Raw genomic sequence first — 23,039 nt, 5'->3', positions numbered from 1 at the left:
TTGACTTGGTGTCAAAATTTAAAGCCCACAAATACAATATCTATATACATTTAATATTTTACTATGTTCATAACCATTGAACATTGAAACAATATAACCATGAAACAATGCATGTAACAAGATAGCATAATTTGTAAACATTGGATATATGGAAAGTTTTTTGCCCTATTTTAGAAAGAATGTATATTTGATCGGAACAACATAGTACACTTTTCTTTCTATTTCAAATCACTCTATCGGATCAGTGATAGGGAATGGCGAATGCCTTTAAAAATGTTTTGTAAACACGGAATGCATTAGAATACGGTATCTGACTTGGAGTTAAAGTGTTAAATGGTTTCGTAAACGGACATTCAAGTAATAGGTTACTATTTTCATATCGGTGTGAATGGTTTTATAAAAGGTTCAGGATACTGGTCAATGGATCTTTCCGTTGTTAAAAGTGGACACTGAAATCGATACAACTTACAGAAAATGTGGTGGAACTAACTTACTATTTTCGGAAAAATCATACAGGAATAAAGATACATGTAACAGTTTATGTGGCACCTTTTCTGTTTGTGGACGTTATTCCAAGTGAATATTTTTGTGGAACGGGTATCTAGTGAAAGTATGTGAATAATAGGTGTCTATAAGACCTTTCCTCGTAAATACGTAATATTTACACAATTAAAGGATAAGTAATAAGGTTGCAAATTCACAACATACTGTTGAATTACAATTTTATACAAGTATAATAGCATTTGTGTTCGGACAACATAAGAAAATTGAATGTAAATACCATCTTAAGTGGATCTAAAACCACCTTATTTATTATAACGTATCGCCTACCCTGTTAAGCATACATACAGTGAGACCATAACATTAATGTGTTTCCTCTTTAATTACCTAGAGTTTTAATAAGGTACCCATGTTATTGAAATCCCACAGTTCCATCTAAATCAATATCTAAAGGATACGCGGTTAATTAGAGCACATGACGGCTAAATCAATGTAACTACCAATATCACGAAGACTGGTGTTTGTATTACTAAAGTGCATTGATATTTCCAGATATGGGATACATTATGGACATAAAGCGACATTATTATATTTGCCTGTTGAAAGATACATCAAATTTCAGTATGTCATTTGGTTATCAATTTACCAAAACGTTACGGGAGCTATACCATCTTGGTATGCGAATTTTCGGTATTAATTGAATAATTCATAGCTTTAATTAAAATCTCCGTTTTTTTCACAAAGAATGACAAAACCTATTTCATGGAAAATTATGTAAAGCTACAATACTTTTGTACGCAGAGGATAATCATATCTCAGCATCTCTTATTTCAATACATTTGAATAATTTTATCGTTTATTCCGCGTGAAGTGAACTAAGATCGACGGTGAGGATTATGCCATTAGTTTTTGTTGCAACCGTGATAACATGCACCTTATTTGCATGGTCTGAGCCTAAGGAGTTATTTAAAAAGTGAAACTGACATTCATGCATGTACACTTTTCTAACAAGTAAGTGGATTCATTGGCTCAGATAATGAATGTCGCGGCAGTTTAACCCGAATACTGAAAGTACATGTATGTATAATACAAGTAAATATTCACCATCAGTTAATATATTAAGTGTAAATCTGCAGCTCAAATATAAGCTAGATACATGCATGTGGAGTACCGTGATAAAGATTGAGACAATGGTACGTAAGAAGGGAAGCGTCTGATCATCTTATCAAATATTAAATACTTAGCTGTAAGTAAAGTCCACATGTGGCATGTTATCATGTTTAGACTTAATTCAAATATGTGATAATTTTTCCTTTCTTTACAGCTCTGTGAAACCATGAGTGCCCTTCTTCGAATAGGACCCATGGCTATTTCAACACCAAAGAGGAGGAACGGATGTTACTAACATTTTCTCTCATATAAAATGTTCTATACAGTATGTGCAATTATTGTAGACACAAGTGTCAAATGCTATTGAAAGTTTCTTTTCGAATTATCTCTGAAATGGACGGAACTAGCTAGGGTACTGTCAGTATTTGACGATGTACAACCGCTCTTTGTTATGCCGGTGAGCTCAAAACCACTGCGAGGGAAAAGGCCGCCGCCCATTCTCGCACCCAAACCCTTCAACAATACCCGGAAGTTGGCATGGAGGTCGGTGGATGCATCCCCGACACAAGATGTGATCACAATCGGTGTCGAAGAGGAGCAGACACTCGCTCCATCCCTTCCACCAAGACCAAGACAGTCCATACTGCGGCAAAAATCCTCAGATTCATCCAACGGGCAGCAAAAGCCACCCCCTACAGTTAAATTCAGTGAAGACTTTCAGGACTTTGAAAATCCCCCACCACGTCCAACTGCCTTAAGCAAGAGAAGAGGGGGCGATTCTGACGATGCTTGTTTCTCTAATGGACCTATCGGAGCGATGGCTGGTGCTGACGAAAATGTCGGGGCCAGACGAAAACCTCCCCGACCCGCCACAATGAGCAACGCCCAGGCACTGAGAGAATGTGAGGTACATATTGTTTCTGAATTGTTATCTTAACATGTATACATGTATGTTTACGTTTTTTACATAATTGATTAGTTACTTTTTGTTCGGCTTAGAAATGGGGTTTTGACAGCTCCAAAAGGCCGTGAAATAACTCGATGTATATGCACCCATATAAACTAAAAGTGTAGCCAAAGTTGCTCTGTAGTTATCATAGGGGGGCTACATCGGCATAATTTGTTTTTCGTTTAAACTTATTTTTTTAGAATAATTATTGGTTATTACAAAATCATTACTACGTACATATTGTATCGGACTCGGACCACATCCGTTGTTCAGAACTCAAGAATGTGATATACTATGGGTGCCATGATATCGCAGTACCCGGTGGACATTCATTTGGCCGTCTTGGTGGCCACAAACCAAATTCATATGCGCCCAAGCTGGAATCAAACCTTAAACACTATGTCGATCGGTGAGAAGCGAATGCGCTTACCACAGCACTAACCCTAGTCTAAAATAATAGACGTGTTATACGGGATTCATCCAATCCCTAAGGATTTGATAAGGATTTGCCATATCAAAAATCGTAAAAAAAACCCTCAACATACAATTATTTGGACTACACTAACCCCAGCGCTTCCTCACGAAAAGCGCTTAACCAAAATTTGTATTGTATAGACAATAAGGAAAGTGTACATGTATGATGTATTTGGTAGTAATATGAAGGAATTACAGGAAATATTAATGAAATAACTTGCAATATGCAACAAACAAATGTTAAAATGAACTAAACTAGTAACACCTGGCAGAATTGCATGGTTGTCCATTAAATGCGGCAGATCTTCAATACAAATAGTTTACTGTGGTTTGACCTGGTAGGATCATTTGTTCGCGATGTTATATACCTGGGAACCGGATAACAGGTAGTTTGTTTTTCGGATTTATTTATCTTTGTGTGTCTAGAACCGATACCGGTAAAGTAACTTCCACTTACTTACAATTAAATAACTGTTATTCTTAAACAGACAACTGTCATGTCCTTGTCGGGAGTATTAAAGCTAAATATTAAAGATATTATAATTAGTATTCAGGATAAAAATTGTACAACTAACGATTTGTTGTCATTGTGATTGTCAGGCTATTCAAAGAATATACCAGAAACGTTAGTTTATACTCAAAATAACCAAAATATTCATGAATCTGTCTTACTATGTTTAGACTCTACATGTTTTTTATGTATAAATATAGTTTGGGTTCTGGGGCCTGTTTCAATAAAGATTATCGTTGTAAAGTGGAATTATCTTAAGTGTCATATTTTCATTATTTGACAACATTTATGAAAAGAATCTTAGCCAGTATTAAAGAGTAAAACACAGCAGAAAAAAAGATAACTAAATGCCATCTGTGATGTTACTTGGGAGTTATTTTCGAAGTTACAACTAAAATCCTTTATTGAAACAAGCCCCAGTCCAAATAATTGTACGTTGACAGATTTTTTTTACGATTTTTGATATGGCAAATCCTTCACGTACAAATTGTTTTGTACCAAAATTGGGTAGTTATTCTGATCGGGATTCCGGGTTAAAGCATATTGCGTCTATAAAATATCATAAAAAGAAGAAATATTACCAGATAATGTTATTTTATATTAGTTCCGTTCACAAAAAATAAATATCCAACGAACAATTATGAGTTTGATGGGTTTTCTTCATTTCATTCTGTCAAAACATAACGATATATACATGAAGGGCACCTGTAAGGCTTCAGGGCACAATATTTAAACAATCGGAACATTTCGGCCATGGCCGAGTTGTTACGATTGTATTTACGTGGTCTATCTCGAAGCTTTTCGGAGGTGGCCGAGTTATTACGATTGGATCGAGTTGTTCTGCTTGGCATAATTGTTGTATGTGTCAGTCAACTTTCGTTTTATTGGAAAGGTAAACAATGTGTTTTAATGCATTAAATGCTTGTTGTGTGCAAAATAACGTTTCACTTAGATGTTAAAATATGAATACCCCCGGTATAAACCTTTATGATCAATTTCAACCATAAAATACTTCACTTAATACAACTTCAATATTTTTCAAACACACGCGTTTTTTGCACGAACCCGTTTAGACATTAGGGATTGGAAGAATCCCGTATAGCACGTCTATTATTTTAGACTAAAACAAGCCCCAGGAAGGCTCATGTCCAATGTTGTGCCCCCACTTATAAATGCCAACCCCTGAAACCTGATGTCATTCAGTTTTGTTACAATGAACATGTAATTGTTTCTACTGGCAGAGTCAGTAGCACAGTATTGTTTACTATTTAAATAGTAATATATGTCATTGTCGTATAAATTAATAATGTATATACATGAAAAGTACAGTGTATTTATAAATTGTAAATTTGATGAAATGCCATTTACACATGGATTGTTTTTTATAATACTTAGTCCAGGCAAGTGAGCACTTAGTAAGCTTTTGACATACGCCCCTACCTCAGAACCGAAAGTATATGGCATAAACTATTTTCATAGATGTTTGAAGTTATGCTCATAAGAAAATTTTAACAATTTGTAGTCGGATATGGTGCATTTTTAGCATATTTTATTACTTTTTTTCTCCCATATTGAAATAAAAAGTAAACTTTGACAATTTTTGAGGGGCGCATCCAGAAAGATATCACATTAGTGACAAGGTCTATTCTTTAAGTCATTCTTTCTCATTTTTAGGCTTTATTTGAATTTCCAATTTTAGACAAAATGTTGCGTTATTCCAAATCAGTAAGGCCTTTGACCCCCTTTCTCATGGTAATGAAAAAAAACACTGCCAGCATGTTTAATCTCTTCTGAGTTATTGCCCTTCAATTGTCATAATTTTGCCAAATTTACACTTTCTTCTCCTTTGGCACCTAATTGTCAGACTTTGTCTCCTCTTTCTTTTATTACTTTTTCAACCAAATAATTTTTGTCTGCTGTCTTATCAATATCAGATTGAGGCATAGTCAGAATGTTTGGGTATTATATTTCATTATTATCATCAAGTAAGTTTGATACCCAGTCAGTTCACCAAGGACACTCCAGAGTTATCAGCCTTGAATTTTCAAATATTTGCAAAATGGAATATTAGCACTGTCAATTCTATAAGTTTAACTGAAGCAATTACCAAATTTGTCTAATAAACAATGTGTTTATTGGCGTGATATATCAAATGAAGTGAATTATTTGAATGGTCTCAGACAGCCTGGAGTCATCCCCCTTGAATGATTTGCAATTGCTAGCCATGTTTTATGGCCCTTTGAACAGTGTACATGTGAAGAGTTTCATTCTCAGTCAGAACTCTTATTTAATATGAGTACCTGTTATAAAGCCCTTTGAACAGTGTACATGTGAAGAGTTTCATTCTCAGTCAGCACTCTTATTTAATATGAGTACCTGTTATAAATAAAATATGTGTAAAAAGACAATGCCGAAACATGCTTTTAAGGTTTGCTGTGTTTTTGCCACTCAAAAGTGAACCTTAGAACACCTCAAAAGGACTCGATCAGGTTTAAAGTGTCAGACATTGAATTTGAGAAAAATGCTTGTTACAAAGATAAAACATACTCAAATGAATGTTTAAATAAGAACTCAATTGTCAAAAAATAATTTAAATGTGTGACTGAAAAGCTTGTTTGGTTTAAATGCTATTGAACGTTGAATCATTTGAGGCTTGGATTTACACTATTATGTTAAAAGGAGTATCTACCAGATGCTGTTTGGTGTTTGTTCATAAAAGTACGTAAAATAACTCTGATTTTATGAAAGCTTTAAAGGTATAAAGGTTGACAAAATGTTCCCTTTTTTTCATTTAATGCATTATCATTTTAAACTCATTTGACTTTAATGATTTAAATACAAAAGAACTAGGAACAGATAAATAGATATTGACTTTTATATTTTTTTATTTATAATGGTTGTTTTTTAATTAATATCTGGGGCAGTAGTCAATACTGATTTTATCTTTATCCTTAGACATGCCTCAGTGATTCCATTAAGCCTATTGGTCAGCTAAATATACTGGCCAATCAAAACACTTAGTTTCAAATCATAAATTTAAGTTCAATCTAAGTTGCTTATTGAATACTGCCCACTAATTTCTTAGATGAAAAATCACCAAAATATTGCTAATGTATATATACTATGGTATAGTCACAATTTTAGGCATTTTGTCGCTATTTTCACAATTCTAAGTGCCCTGGCTCAATAGTTAAAGCCTGGAATTATAGATATTCTGTTTTTCCCAAGCTTATACTGTTTTAATATACATAGGATACTTCAGAAACAATAGTCATTGGACCATTACATGATTTTAAATAACCGAAATTCACCTTTTATTATTTTGTACTGGCATGGGAAAACCCAGTTTTGTGAATTCCGGGTTATATATATTCACAAAAATGTGGGGAAAAAAGGTGAGGAATGTGTCTTATTTAAAATTAACAAAATGGTTAATGACATTGTTGTTAATTTTTAAAAGTGATATTTTTTTTTATTGATGTGCAAATATATATTCAAATAAAATGAATACAGCTGAAACACTTGTTTCAAATCCTGTAAGGAACTCTGCACATGACAAATGACAGATGTATCCATTCAACATCCAGAGCAGTGAAGATTTGTAAGTTAACAACAATGTTGTTAAAAACGTTGTTAACTTTATAAACTTCTGAACAATCAGCCAAATGTTTAATACTTCTATCATTCAATTTTCAAATTGTTAAACATTCCATATCATTCCAAACAAAGGCATTTTAGTTGGTGTAGTTTTTGCAGTTAATTTATTATTTTCTATTTTGCATTAATTATTTATAACCGGTAATTTGCAATGCTAAAAAGACGGGGGGTTCTGAAATTACAGCAGGTCCAAAAAAACTGCAGCTTGTAATAATTTATCTTTTGTAAACAGTTTACCTCCTATTTTAATGCAAAAAGACTTTGTTCAACAAGGCGGTATCATTTAAAAGAGTACTCCATTTATTTTAAGTGTATTCCATTTATTTAATTGTTATTTACTGGAGTGTTTAGTTTGACAATTTTACGTATCTGATCGATCAATGAATTGATTAGCCAATACTGTGTTCATGTCGGAACCGGCAATTTGTTTACAATAGAACATAATAGCATCGGTTCATTATTGCTTTTGACTCCACTGCACAACTTCCAATATTAGATAAAGAAAAATTTGATATTAGAAATTTGAGGAGTCGTATATCGCGATATTATTAACTTTATGGGTCAGGTGGACTTAATTTTTTTTGTGTGTGAAAAAGTATTGAGTTATTTAATAAATTCATAGGTTCTTAAAAGGATGAATTGTGAATTTAAATAGTGAGAAGAAAATGAATTGAGAAGCCAAACATGAAACCAGAATGAGATAAGAGTGGTAAAGCGGATTTGATTTTTTTGTTCAATGAATGAAAAATACTTGACACAGTGAAAAAAAATCAGCGGAAATAATCTCCTCTTGGTGGGTGTTTTTAATTTTGTATAATCAATATCAAGCTGTATATGTTAGCTTAGAAATATATTATTCTTGCTTGTCTGTTGTTGTTTTTAAGACAAAAGTAAAGTTAAAGTAATAGTGTACTGGTACAAATTTGTTAATGTTTTCAGCGTCATGGTCAACTTTGCCAAAAGTTCTTAAAGAACTTTTTAAGATATTTCAATGAAACTTGGTACATATGTTACAAGAGACAATACACACATGTATGGTACATAACAAGGCCCTTAACTCTGGATTTAACACTTGTCAAGTAATGCACCTTATTGGACTGCAGGAAAGAAACAATTAAGCGTTGATTTTTGTGGTATTTTTGTTTTTTACAAAATTTCTTCAATTTCACTTTTTTTTTAATTTTTTAATTTATTTTCACATTGTCGCAAAGTTTTGCAAAATTGCTTTTCTATGATGTGGGTTTATTTGTGTAATGGTTATGAATTATTTTCTGTGAAGAAACATACTTTGCTTTCACATTTTTATTATTAATGTTTGAAAAATGCAGAGGTGGGGATTTAAAATATAAAAAAGATAAGCCAGAGATTGTTTTTCTGGAGTGGTTTGAGCATTATGTTTTGAAGTGTTGTTCATTTTTCCTTCCCTAAATTCTTCAATGTGGATATTATGTATGGTTCAGCACTGAAAAATAAAAGACCTGGCGTGATTTTGTGTGAATAAATCGGGTTAAGCAGCTTAGTACTGTATTCTATAAAAAGATAGGCAGGTCATGTAATGGTTTTATATAGTGGCTGACATTGACGATAATTTAACTGGTGTTACAATGACCGTAAACATTTTCTTAAAACTACCCTGTTCTACCGGTAATAACAAGGAATATTTTATAAGATACACACAATTTCTTAAAAGCGCTTGATTTTGTTTTTCAGTTCTGACAGTAAGACAAACATATGTCAGTTGGTGGATTAAATTAAGTGTTAAGCTTTAATAAAATAGTTTGATGACTGATGTTACATGTAAGGTTTTGCATGTATATAAAACATGATTCTGTCATAAGTGATTTGTTTGAATATGATAAATTTGTAATCAACGTGAAGAGGATGAATCATTTGAACGGATTTCTTTAATGTAAAGAGTTTTTGAAATGTTATTTTATCGCTTTATACAAACATTTGTCGAAAACCTTTTGCTTTGTGACGATTTGGGAGAAGTGCAATTAAGTTGTAAATACAAGAGACGGAGATAAAAGATCATCATCGTAAATAGGAGAGTGGGAGATAGAAGATCGTCACCTTACATTTCTTTGTAATGCGTATTGTTTACTTTGAAGAGTAGAGTTTACTCTTGGCTGTCATCAATATTTGTGTCAATAATGCGGAAGACATAACAACTGAGCAGTTCATCTTGAATGCCATTAATTTTGATGATTTCAAACTGTCTCTTTAGGGGTCGACACTAACTTAAGAACTCAGAGTCCATTTAACCTCTTGTTCAAAAAATTTGTAAATAAAAGATTTTGTTTGACTATTAATTATATTCTGCTTCTTTTTATTTATTTATTTATTTTGGGTTCCTTTTTGAATTTCTGCTAACAAATGAGGGTATACCGACAGGACACCTGACTTGGAGGTTCTGGTGTCCCTCCATGAAATGCAACGTCCTCAGGATCCTGGGACATGGTTATGCACCAGTCAATTGTTACCACGGGCCCCCAAGATCCGGGGGTATACAGGGGATAGCCGGGGAAATGGGTCTTGTTTTTACCTTTCAGGTGGCCGCGCAGTGCCACCTGCGTCTTTGCGCCAAAAATGGCTGTGAAAGGGCCTTACTTAGAGTCCCTGGGGTGTGGGGGCATTCAGCAGGGATTTTACCAGCAGTTTGTCCCAGCCAGACAGGAATCTTACCCAGGGGCTTGTCTGGACCGAATTTCAAAGTCCCCGCTATTCTCTGGACCTGGGGGGGGGGGGGGGGGCGTTGTTTCAATCGACTGGTGTATTAGTGCTGAAGGCTGCTCTATATATATGTGAGGACAACGAGAAAATATAGCAAGAGTGTTAACACTTATATTTCTTCAACAGGGATTGCCTGAGGGATTCTGATTAAATCATTTAGAAAGCTTCCGACAAAAAAAATTGTTATTCAGTCATTATTTGATATCATTAAGTGTGTTATTTAGTGGTTTACCCATGCAAACTAGCGTAAATTAATACAGACATTTACACAAAACACTAAGAAAATTATTATTTGATTTTGCATTATCAAACAATAATTTGATCTGAGCGGGCTGAAATAAACACCATAATTATTAATTCATGCACAGTTAATTTCCTCATTAAACTGCTTTTGCCCAAGTTATTATGTTTTTGTTGTAAGAATACTTATATAAATATTATCAATTTTTACGAACATGGAATTTTGAATCATAGATTTTAGATTAGAATACGACAATAGCCACATGAATCACCCATTTTGATTTGTTCCTCGATTCCTTTTCAAATCGACAAACATTCTAAGCCATTATAGATTTGTGATTATCCAAATATGTTTAATCAATTACTTTCTCCTCAGTTACGTAATACAAAAGAAAAAATTGATTACCTTGGAATTTGATTGTGTTTGATTGGGTTAGATAACATCACTTTGAAATATTTAATCAAATAATATGAAATTTAATCATTTAAAAAAATATTATTAAAGTGAAAAAGACATTCTTATGGTCTATGAGTATGTTCCACAAGGAACAGAAATTACGTACAGTCTCAAGAATGAGTTCAGACTCAAGTGGTAAAACTTCAGATGTTCATTTAAGAAATGGATTGCGGGCTTGATGTCATTATCAGGGTTTGAACGCAATTGGGCTGGTCAAAGTGTGTAGGGTCTGAAGGACTCCACGCATACTTTGACCAGCCCAAAAGCGACCCAGGTTCAATTCCCAGCCTGGGCGCATGTAAGTTTGGTTAGTGGTCACCAAGTCGGACAAGTGGGTTTCCTCTGGGTACTCCGGTTTTCCCCACAACACAAGACCACACTCTCTCCAAACATTGTGCCAAAATGAGTGACTTACAGTTGTACAAGTTATCATAAATTATTTCACAATCGTTGTAAAATAAATAATGTTTAAACTGAAGTCTGAAAAGCGCTGGTATTAAATTATAAAGAATTATCTTTATTCCTTTCAATTAACAAATATAAATGCGAATAAATGTACAATTTTGAATAGTACTGAAATTTTATTATCGGAGAAAGAAGGACGCAATGAAATGAAGTTTGGAGTCTGATCCATGATTTGAGCCTGTTTGTAATTATGGCCCTGGGGCTTTATTTGATAAGCAACTTAAATTGAACTTAAATTGAAGATTAGAATCTTAGTGTTTTAAATGACCTGTATATTAAGCTAAGCAACAGGCTGAGTGGAATCACTGTGGCATGTCTAAGGATAACGATAAGATCAATATTGAATACTGGCCAAGGCCTCAGATATAAAAGAAGTTAAAAAAAGGTAAAATGGTATTTTGGATCAATGCTGTACATGAAATATTCATATGGACACATGTTTGACATCTGGGACAATTTCATTCATTCAAGCTTAATATGACATTTGTTTTCTTACAAACGTTAGACGTGAAGACTATAAGAAAGATGTCCACAGTATATGTAGCATACTTTTCTATTAAGAGGGTCATCAATAAAAAAAAATATGGGTGCATAACAAGAAGATACTTATTGAAAATTAAAGCTGCACTCATACCGATGAATATGATGTTTTAAAAAAAAATTGTCATGGAATTAGCCATTTTTGCGTAAATGTCTGGAAACCCGTGATATAAGACCGCTAACAAAAGATCAGACCACAGTTTTATGTTTGAAAATTGATGTTTTATGGCTAAAATTGCTACTTATTGCTTTAAGAAGAATGAAAATTTCGTCAGTTTTTCAAACAATTGAGATCAGTTCTATTATGAGTTACCTTATACGACTGAGTGATGCCAAAATCATCTGATTCTGAGACAATATTTTTTAAAAGGTCAAAACTGTCAATCAGTGAAAGTGCAGCTTTAAAGCGAACTCTCACAGATTGACCGTTTTGACAACTTTTTTATTTTTTGTCTTGGAATGAGCCAATTTTTGCGAAAAACTTGGAAACCAGTAATTTAAGACTGCCGACAAAAAATTAGATCGCATACTTTTATATTTAAGTTCAAAAATTAATGTTTTATGCTTTTTTCTTAAACCGTATAGTAATTGTTTAATTAATATAACATTTTCAAACTGAAATATGCAAATCTGCGACCAGATCTTTTGTCAGCAATCTTTTACCATTGGTTTGCAGACGCAAAATTTGCTCTTTCCAAGACATAAATAAAAAAAAGCTGTAAAACGGTAAATCTGTGAGAGTGCAGCTTTATGGCCAGTTATCAACTTTTTATGTTTGTGTTCGGTGTTTTCTGGACCATGGAGAGATTTTTTGTCGCATCACATTAGGTAAAATTGTGTTGGATTTATATGAATAATTGAGATTCTTTATGTGAAATAATTGAACAGATATGTTCAGATGTGGTTTGATATATTAATTATTATTATATCATAAATTTTGTTGCATGCCTGATACAATATCATTATATATTTTTTTTATGCACCTAGTGTACTAACTTTCGATGTGATATTAGAATCGAATAGCTTTGAAAACTTGTATTCTATAGAGCGACATTTATGTATTTAGTGCTGGAAATTATCAAGCTAGTATTTAAATAACAATAAAAAAAATCACAGGCGTTCAATTTGAAAACTTTTTTATTTAAATTTATAAAAGCGCAACTGAGGCTTGATTGACAAATTTCATATTTAATGACAACTCATGTTCTGTCAAATATTAATTATTTATGTTTGAATTGTCTGGTAAGCACAATGGTAAGCGCAATCGCTTCTCACCAAGGGGACCTGGGCTTGATTCACAGCTTTGTCGCATGTGAGTTTGGTTGGTGTTCGCCACAAAAGTAGGACAATTGTTGTTGTTTTTCTGGGTCCTCTGGTTTCCCCCACAACAAAAGACAACACTCTAGCGCAGCATCATGCCAACGAGAGTGAATTAAGTTAATATAACTATGTTCACAATCATTGTAAAAAAAAATGTTTTAACTTATACTTTTTTATTCTATAGTAGTAATACATATATGACGTTCTATTTCAGGAACATACAGACTGGGCCAATGAAGTTCTCACCAGGCACAACCTACCAATAATATCTGACCTACGTACCAGCATCGGGGACGGATATACGCTACCCACCATCCTCGAAATTATCAGTAATTAGTTTGTTTCTTTTTATGGTTGATAGCTTGAAATAATGTATTATTGATATCACAATTATGTGAGAAATGTTTCCCACCAGTGAATGTGTCTGAAACAGAATGCTTAAAGCTGCACTCTCACAAATTGACAGGTTTGACCTTTGTCTCAGAAACAGCTCATTTTGGCATTAGTGCCTTCAATTCAGTCATATAAGATATCTCTCAATTGTTTGGTAAACTGCTGAACATTTTATTTTTGTTAAAGCTCATGTAATTCTTTTAGCCATAAAATAATAATTTTCAAATGTAAATATGAAAACTGCAATCTGCTCTTTTGTCAGCAGTCTTATATCACTCTTTTGTCAGCAGTCTTATATCACTAGTTTCCAGACAAAAATTGGCTTATTCTGAGACAAAAAAAAAACAGTTGTCAAAATTATAAATCTGTGAGAGTGCAGCTTTAACTTACTTAAATATAATAGTTTTTAAGTGTGATTGTGTTTGACAGTTTTGCTATGTTTGAATAAGTGTCGTGTCTAAAAGCCACGTGTCAGGTACATAAAACAGCATCTAAATGGTTTACAATTACAAATGTTTGCCAGGAATAAATATCCATTTACTTTCACTGCCATTTCTGTTTGACTGATGGATTAATCTTATGAATTATTTGTACAATAATAATGTACTTCCTATAATTCAGGTGTCAGCTAACATCGTATTTTAGTATTCAAATTATAGGTTTTCCAGTCATCTTATTTTTGAAAAAGGAAAAAGGTTTTGTCGTAGCCTTGGCATTGTTGTTGATGGCATGCACAAAATTTAATCTGGCCGTTACTCAAAAGGTGCTCAAGATATTCACATATTGTCGGAGACAAAACACACATACACATAAAGGTGTAAAACTCTCGCTTTATAGGTGCACAATGTAGGTTGATGCAATTATTTTCATTTTTATGCATTATTGTATTTAACTTATTTGACTTTAATGTTCAAAACAAAAATATGCATGTGATTTAGGTACAGATAAAAAAAATATTAGTGATGTTTGGCGCTTATTAAAAAGGAGAAATTTTGGCCACGTTACTAAGCTATTAATTAAATAAAAACATTTATAATGGCCTATTTTTAATCTGTACCTAAAACACGTGCATTTTTGTTTTGTTTTTATTATTAAAGTCAAAAACAAACTTTTTATTGTATCAACCTATATTGTGCGCCTTTTGAAGTAAATGAGCTATGTCCCTTATTTGACTGAAATTTTAGAAATGTTAGAAATACAACAGACAAGGGTTGGTGTTCACTCCACAGCTCTTATAATTGTTCACACAAGTATATTGAAAACATGTCCTCCTATTGTCTAGGTGGCGTTTCATTGCGATGTGTTGAGACGAGCCCACAAACAAAGGAAGCGCGTGTGCGTAACATTCGTAACTGCCTGAAGTTTGTGTGTAAACGCGGCGTTGACATCACAGATATCCAGCCTGACGGTAGGTGTAACTGTGTGAAAAAAATAAATAAACTGTGAATTTGTAAAGGATTTAAGTAACATTACATAAAGAAACAGATAGAACATTTTATCTTTCACCATCAAGATACAAATAATGTACATTCAGTTAAAACCAGTTGGCTCAATATCCAAGGGACCGACCAAAACACTTTGACCCTCAGGAATATCGAGCTTAAGGAAATGCTTTCCAAGAGTTTAACAAAATCGGTCAATGACGAAATTGAGCCAAGCGATATCGAGCAAACGGGTTTTGACTGTACTAGATAAATTGTGGTGATGTAGCTATAGTTTTGAGTTTTACTGATTTGTGGCTCATTAACAAAAAAAAAAAATCAGCTAATAGGGGAGTACATGTGATTATGTGATGATTATAGCAAGTCTTTATTATATCATGGAAGAAAAAAACATGTTCACTAAATAATTAATGTCATGTTCAGAATCATTAAAATTGATTGTGGCTTCACCTATTGATTTTTTTTGTGAGTGGCTGAAATTTCAAGGTCACAATTAGTGTTAAAAAATGACGAATATGTCCACAATTGTCTGTTTTGAGTTTCACTATCAAAACTTTGGGGGGGGGGGGGGTAGGTAGGTAGATTTTTTTTTTGATTTTTTTACTACCTTGCACCTTTTCTGAATGACAAGTGAACAAAAATATCATGGCAGAGACTAAAAAAATTGTGTTATGGGTTGTTTTGTGAGACAATAAGGAAACACTTCACAAAGTACTTATAAATTGTGGCCTTTATAATGTTGTATATTCATGATCACCTTCAGAATTTGGACCGGTTTACCATCTTTCACCAAAGACTGCCTGTAAAATGTTTAAGGAGAGATATGTTAATATTAGCTCTAAGTTATCTCTTGGATCCTTTTTCCTGTATACTTGTAATATGCTGATGTATTGTCATCATATTAATACTGTTTAAACCATTTTTTTCTATTACCAATCTTCCGTTCTTGTTTGAATTGCCTAATATTTATACCAGTATAATAGCATTCTCATTTATAATTTCAGAGATAGAAGATGGACATTTGAAAACCGTTCTGCTACTGATTGGCAATATTCGGAAACATTTTCAGGTATATATTGAATAATGAGCTGAAATATGTACATTATTATAAATATCGATAGAAGGTTTCACGTAAATGAACATAATTTTCCTTAAGATTTTTAGCTTTTTTTTTGTTGTGTCATTGGCAAGAACCTTTGGCATATGTTGAAAATGGTTCCAAAATATTCTGATGAAACTTTGTACCCATGTTACAAAAGGCAATATGCACAAGTAAAGCATTAGGCCATTAACTCTAGTTTTGATTACTGTGGAGTAATGCCCCTTGCTTGATTGAGAGAAAAAAGAGACTTATGTTGACTTCTGTGCCCAACGATAGAATTTCCTACTTATAAAAATGGGAAGGAAAATAAGTACCTATCCCAGGTTTTTCAAAATATCACTTAAATTACATGATTTGTTTGTGTCAAATTACAATAATAGGTTGAGTTTAAACTACACCAAAATTAAATAGGGGATGTTTGTAAAGTTTCAACAAATTTAAATTACAGAATGGATACAAGCCGGAGTGCAATGGTTTCACATCGCCTGTAGAGGAGAGTGGGGCAAGCGTGATGCCCGGGGCTGTACGTCTCCCTGGGGCCGTCCCCACCCCCTTCATGGGGGGCCAGCATACAGGACATGGTATGTTAATTATGCTATTAAGTGGAATAGGGTGGAAATGTAGTGTAGAGTGTCATTTTAATGAATGGTATAATTATGATATATCAATTATCCAGCTGTTCTTTTATGTCCACTTTATCAGTATCAATCAGTTATAGAAGATTTTTCTAATTTTAAATCATGATTATAATTTAAATAAATTGAAAATGAAAGAATTGATCTCAGTGATTCAAGTGTTTATGCTGAATGAATGGATGAGGGCACACGGCCAAATCCTTTAAGCACACTAAGGCATGCTTGCATATACTAACATTAAAAATGAGATCATAATTAATTTGGACATTATTATGTTTTATACTAAGGAAGTGCTTAACATAAAAGTAAAACAGTATGTTAAACATCTTCATAATTTTAGGTGGAGGGGAACCTTTATCTCGGTCTGGTTACCATGACAACAATGACCTGTTGCTGGGGACGATGCGGCTGGAACCAAATGGCGATGGAAACAACAACAACAAACCTCACAACAATATTATTGTAAGTTTTCATGATGGAATAATTAAATGTTTCATACTAAGTTAACTGGCTGTTGAAAAACTATTAAAATCATACACATTCATATTCTTGACATTATTTCTAAGAGTCTGTCTTATACTGCTGATGATGTGCTGATCAATATTGTGTCCAATGTGAACTGCTGGGCCCATGATAATGTCAACTGCTGGGCCCATGATAATGTCAACTGCTGGGCCCATGATAATGTCAACTGCTGGGCCCATGATAATGTCAACTGCTGGGCCCATGATAATGTCAACTGCTGGGCCCATGATAATGTCAACTGCTGGGCCCATGATAATGTCAACTGCTGGGCCCATGATAATGTCAACTGCTGGGCCCATGATAATGAACAGTCTCAAGTCCAAGCCTAGACTCTGTCTGATTTAAACACGAAAAAAATCAGAATGATTTCACTTTTTTTACAAAATGTGTGAATGATGTCAGTGTTTGGTTTAATAACTTTGATGTGTATTTTCATTATAAAAAGTACCTCTTGCTTAAATAGTTTACGTAAGCAGTAATTTTGTGGGTGATTGTATGGTCAGTATGCAGTATCAAGAATATAAAAGAAACATGATATGTAATGTGTTGTTATTCCTCAGTCTACAACAGAGATTGGAGTAAACGGTGTAGCCCAACATGGGGTGGATGAGCGCCGTACCCACCTGGGGGCTGGGGGGTATAGGGGTGGTGTTATCCGGCACCCCAATGCACGCCCCCTCACCCAGCCTACCCAGGAAAGCCCTGGCGCCCCTCCTACATCAGCACACAGAGCATGGACTGGCAGTCCTCTTAACAATGCACAAGTGAGTGTATACACTAATGTATAAGAGTGTAATTCATTTATGCCTTAAAGGGACAAGACACCAAATGACACAAATGCAAGAAAATTGTCAAAAACTTGAATTAAATTGAGTACAACGCATTGAATGTTACTTACTGATGTATCACATCACTTTCAACACATGTATCTTTCGCAGGCATTGCATATTTTTCCACTTTCAAAATTTACTTGGTTTGTCTACCATGTTAATCTCAGTTTATTTAATAATAGCGTCGGTATATGTATAATAATTATAATCCTGTAAAATGATGCATTATCGGCCTCATACTAGCTTGCATTGATAATTCTAGACTTGTTTTGAGGAAATACTGTATTTGCCGACTTTGGGACCATCTGGTGTCTAGTCCCCTTAATTTGTCTTTAAAATGAACTCAAATAAAATATATAGAAAGAAACTGAATTTCCATGGCTTTGAAATTAAATGTTGTACAGATGATACATGTCTCCTGCTGACTAAAGAGTTCTGTGGTTGATCTTGTTTCTTGAGGTGCTTCAGTAAGGTTCCCAGTAAGTGGCATACCTGGCCATACTCAAGTACTGGTAAAATCTTGGCACCATTAAAATGGCAAGTGCCTATGACTCAAAATCATTAACAAAATCGAAGGCTAAGGGGATGTATATACATGTAACTTTTCAGTGGTTAAGTTTTTCATAATTTAAATGTTAGCATTCAGAATGCTTTGTATTTGTATTTTTTAAAACATTCCTAAGTCAGGGGACAAAACTCCCGCTCCAACTCCATATAACATTTTCAGACCAAAATAAAGAAACACCTGCACATGTTGACACCATCCTCAACTGTAAAGGTGTACAGTTCAAAATGCTTCTGGTACGCTCCTGCACATAGTTCATTTTCTAAAAAGGAAACAATTTTTGTTGCAGAATAATAATGGTGTAATGACAAGTCCGACTGTTGAAGAGCGACTTCGACAACTAATTGGGAGCAAGCAGTCTGGAGGGTCTAAGGGAAATGGGGTAAGTGATGCTCTCCCTTTGTAGATTATACAAAATGTAGTAAACTTGGAGTTACTTCCCTTCCAGAAATCCCAAATTATTATCGGTGAATCCCGAATTATTGCCCCTTCGTCATTCAATACCCTCATAACACTATTATGCTCTGCTTCATGGAGTACTGTGGGAAATTGTGCTAAGAAAATCTCGTAATCATGATTAATTAATGAGGTAGTTTCATTAATGCCAAATGGGGACCTCTTCGGAATCCTAGCCAATGAAATTACCTCATACAAAAATAAAATGAAACATGTGTTTGTTTCTTTTTGAATATAAAAAAAGACCTGTTTGATGTCATTGTTGATCTCCTAAGTTGAAAGAGTTTTCTCCCCTATCTCTATTAAAACTCTTAAAAAAGATATTTTTTCATTCAATTTTCCCACGGTACTAATGAAGTGTAAACAGAATAAAGTACCTGGTTGCAGGCGATGTTCCCCCTTGAGAATTTTGTTTGTGTTTGTGTGTATCTTTGCATGTGGAGACTGGTATGGTTTTTTCATAGGAAGTTTTTTTTGTATTGAATATTGAAGCACTCTCGTCCCAGAAAACCAAAATAAAGTCAAGGAAAATCAAAATATATTCTCTATTAGTTGAGAAAACCTACAAATAAAAAAAATGGTGAAAGAAATAGAGTTTTCCGTGCCTCTTACATGGTTGATATTAAATAAATCTTAGCATAGCAAAAACATAAAGGATTCAAGTTATTTAAATATTCTTTTAGACAAAATGACCATACCAGTCTTCATTAGTGTTGGAATGGTGTTAAGGTGATGGTTACTGTTGTTTCTTGAACTGAAAATTCTGATGTGAAATCATATTTGAGACTGAGCACAACATTACTTATGTATTTTGAAATATTGTTAAATCATAGGCTTTTTAGCTCATCTGTTTTGCAAAGATAAGACACCTTGGCCATAACTCAAAAACCATTAAAGATGTTTAAATGAAATTTGGTACACATGTTGTCTGAGACAGTGCACACATGTTTGGTAAGGCCCATAACTCTTGCTTTAATAATTGTTTAGTTGTTCCCCATTTGGAATTTTTTGAACAACTGTTCACCTGTCATAAGCAACCACTTTGACCTTTTCCCGAAGGTGGCCTCTTAATACAGGTTTGACTGTAGCTGGCAAGCGTTGGTGTTTGCTTAGAGGGAAGCTTGTAAAATATATATTAATTATGTTTTATGTCAACGATGTACTTTAAAAGTTTGTTTTAAAATGTCTGAAATTAAATTCACAAACAGTCTGCTTTCTGGTGTTACAATTGAAGATTCATCTGCATGTATGTGGCATTACGAGGGTATTTATTATATTAAGTGATATTTACACTTCCCAGGCTGGTTTATTTACTCCTATGTATTTTGTCATGCAATGTTTTCACGAACACTCCAGATATTGTTACAGGGCCTTATTTCAACTTTGTAAATTGATAATAATTGTTGACAAAAAATCATATAACTATGAAAATCAATTCTTTTGCAAAAGAATTATAGTGTACCTTCGAATTTTATAGTTATCTTTAAAAGTGGGTCAGTTTCAAGTTCTATTAAGAAAGTATTCAAATTGAAATAGCAATATCAATCATCTTAAAGTGATACTTGTATTTAAAATCAATACTTACACATGTATAACAAACATAAATTTTGAGTGATAAACCTTTAACTACTTACTAAATAATGCATTTATGGAAAATGTTAATTACTGATAATAAAACTGCAACCTTGTATTTAATAGCTAAAAACACACAAATATTATATGACTGGCAGATCCTAAAAGATTTATGGAGATCAACAATCGTCTCATTAGGTAGAAAGACTGGTATTTCTGCACCTTTCATTCAAATTGCACACAGTATTCTTCATAAGAACCATTGTTTTTCAATATTATTTTATTCATTCTTTGGTAAATTAGAACAGTTGTATTAATTGTGGTACTGCTAATTTGGGAGTAAGAGTGCATCTTTAAATCTTGGAAGAAAACATTATCTGGAGTGTTATCCATGTTGTGTGAATCCTTACCCCGTGTGTCACTGCCTACATGTACTAACACGTGTGTGTGTCTGCCCCATGTCTAGGGCTACCCGGGCGGTGGAGGGTTTTTCCATGGTGGTGGGAGTGAGGTTTTCGACAGTGACGGGGAAATGTTGGTGGTTCCCCCACCCACTAGCCGCAAATCTCCAGACTTTGACTCGGTCATGTACTCTCAGTATAATTACGGGCCTGGTTATCGGGCAGTGACCGATAGCTCACAGGGGCCCCAGCAAGGCTATGTGGTAGGTTCAAGAAATATACTGCAAATAGCTTAATATTTGTGACGGTTAAATTTTTTGCATAAAACGTAAAAGTTGAATCATATCATAAATTTCAGGGATGTGATTTATAAGCAGATTCACACAGAAGTCAGGAGTGTCATTGAAAAAGGCTTCCTTATAAAAAAACAGTTTTGCTTTTGTGGCAGGGTGCTTTCCCCCTTTGACCCCCATTGAGGGCCTTTATCATCCCAAAACCCATTGTCAAAATAGTTTTAGTCATTTAGCCAGTTCAATCACATCCCTGAATTTAAAAATCTAGCTTAATATCATTTAAACAATAATTACCTCTAAAAAAATGCTTGGCCTAGATGGTTCTAATCCAACTTGTAAGACATGGGCCTGTATAATATAATATGGTCTGTTACAGTTGACCTCACATCATTGCTAGTATTACCATCAAAACTTGGTGAATAGTCCGCATGCAAGCCAAAGTGGTGGATATTTGTAAATACCCATGTTCGAAACCAACACCAAGGCCACACCAACTTAATTTTCCGTCAGATCTTGGCTGAAACATATTGAAGCTCGAGCTAGAGAAAAAGTGAATTTCATTTAGTTTATAAAACTGGAGAGGGTGATATAATACATATTTAGAAATAAAATGCTCAACAATTATAAATTTATTCCTTCTTTTAAGTGTAATTTATCCCTATAAAATACTCCAAAATAAAAACTCATTGAGTCTTCCTGAAATCAACAAAAACATATTTTTTTTTACAATGACATAATTTGTTTGCTTCATATAGAAAAGTTTTTTGCTTTTATTAGATTGTCAAAACATTACCATTATTCAGGATGGCATTTCTTATTCTTGGTTTTTGGTATAAAATAGAAGTGACTCTGATCCTTAAAACTGTAAAAGCTTTCTTTGTATTTCTCTGAAAAAATAGTGCGAAAAATCAGATCAACAAAATATATCCGTTTGGTGTGGCCAAAACATGTCTTCAGAAAGTCAAGGGACATAACTCTTGATTGATTTTAATGAATACATTTTTCCCCTTTTCTGGGCTATGCTGAATCAAAACTTTATTGACCAGAAATGTCATGGAACCCGAATTGTAACTCTTGGGGCCATGATTACCAACTGTCTTTGAAGTCTGAGTTCAGACTCAAGTGACAAAACTGAAAAACTTCATTCCTTCTTGATGATGAAATTCGTTGAGTTTTTATTACTATATGAAGTTGTACAATTATTATCATTACTTTTTTGTGAAACCAGTTGAATAATGATTATTGTATGTAATTTGATAAAAGTGCTTTCCTGAGTCTGAGTCTATATTCAGACTTGGGACTATGTTTGTAATCATGAGCCCTGGATTAAAATGTAAATAGTGGCCCATTTTCAGACTTTCAATTTCGTTTATGGTAAACATAGTTTTTTGCACACACAACATTTATGGTTGATACTTTGCATACAGTCTTTTGGGGAATATTTAAATAATCATTCATGATTTTTTTTTAAAACGAAATTATACAGACTACAAAGTAGAGTTTCGTAAAGTCTTGATATGATGACCTTTTATATGATTGACAAATGCTTTGCATTAGGCCTTAAAAAAAATATGTCTGTTTCGGGTAACCCGACCCTACCTATAAAAATGTGCCGACCCTCACTATTTTTTTCCGTTTCTGAGCAAAAAATATTCGTTAGTGAATAGAGAGTTACGAAGGGCGGATAAATGCGAATTGGACAATCAGAATTATTGTTTATATGATAAAACAAAGTCAGGCAATGACAGTTATGTAGGAAAGACTGCCATGTGCAAGGAAACACTCTGAACTTACGACAGATTTTGAAGAAAAAAAAGATAAAAAAATCCCTACCTACCCTACCTAAAATGTTTGGGAAGGTTACCTAT

General features: G+C 33.8%; 1 protein-coding gene across 6 annotated transcripts in view; it reads left to right on the top strand.

Moving 5' to 3' along the window:
- Positions 1 to 240: 240 nt before the first annotated feature.
- The window catches only part of LOC128208772 (uncharacterized), a 40,636-nt gene continuing 17,837 nt past the window's right edge, over positions 241 to 23,039 (top strand). Inside the window, exons 1-10 of one of the 6 annotated variants that reach the window (XM_052912359.1) lie at positions 241 to 610; positions 1,826 to 2,518; positions 13,172 to 13,286; positions 14,633 to 14,758; positions 15,797 to 15,861; positions 16,343 to 16,475; positions 16,870 to 16,991; positions 17,615 to 17,818; positions 18,739 to 18,831; positions 20,944 to 21,141. In XM_052912359.1, coding sequence (XP_052768319.1) covers positions 2,063 to 2,518; positions 13,172 to 13,286; positions 14,633 to 14,758; positions 15,797 to 15,861; positions 16,343 to 16,475; positions 16,870 to 16,991; positions 17,615 to 17,818; positions 18,739 to 18,831; positions 20,944 to 21,141 — 1,512 coding nt within the window. In that variant the 5' untranslated portion in view covers positions 241 to 610; positions 1,826 to 2,062. The other 5 variants (XM_052912358.1, XM_052912360.1, XM_052912361.1 and 2 more) reach the window with 5 other exon arrangements.

The sequence above is a fragment of the Mya arenaria genome, chromosome 11 (genome assembly GCF_026914265.1).
Source record: "Mya arenaria isolate MELC-2E11 chromosome 11, ASM2691426v1".
Classification (NCBI taxonomy): domain Eukaryota; kingdom Metazoa; phylum Mollusca; class Bivalvia; order Myida; family Myidae; genus Mya; species Mya arenaria.
This window is presented reverse-complemented; position numbering and strand designations above follow the sequence as displayed.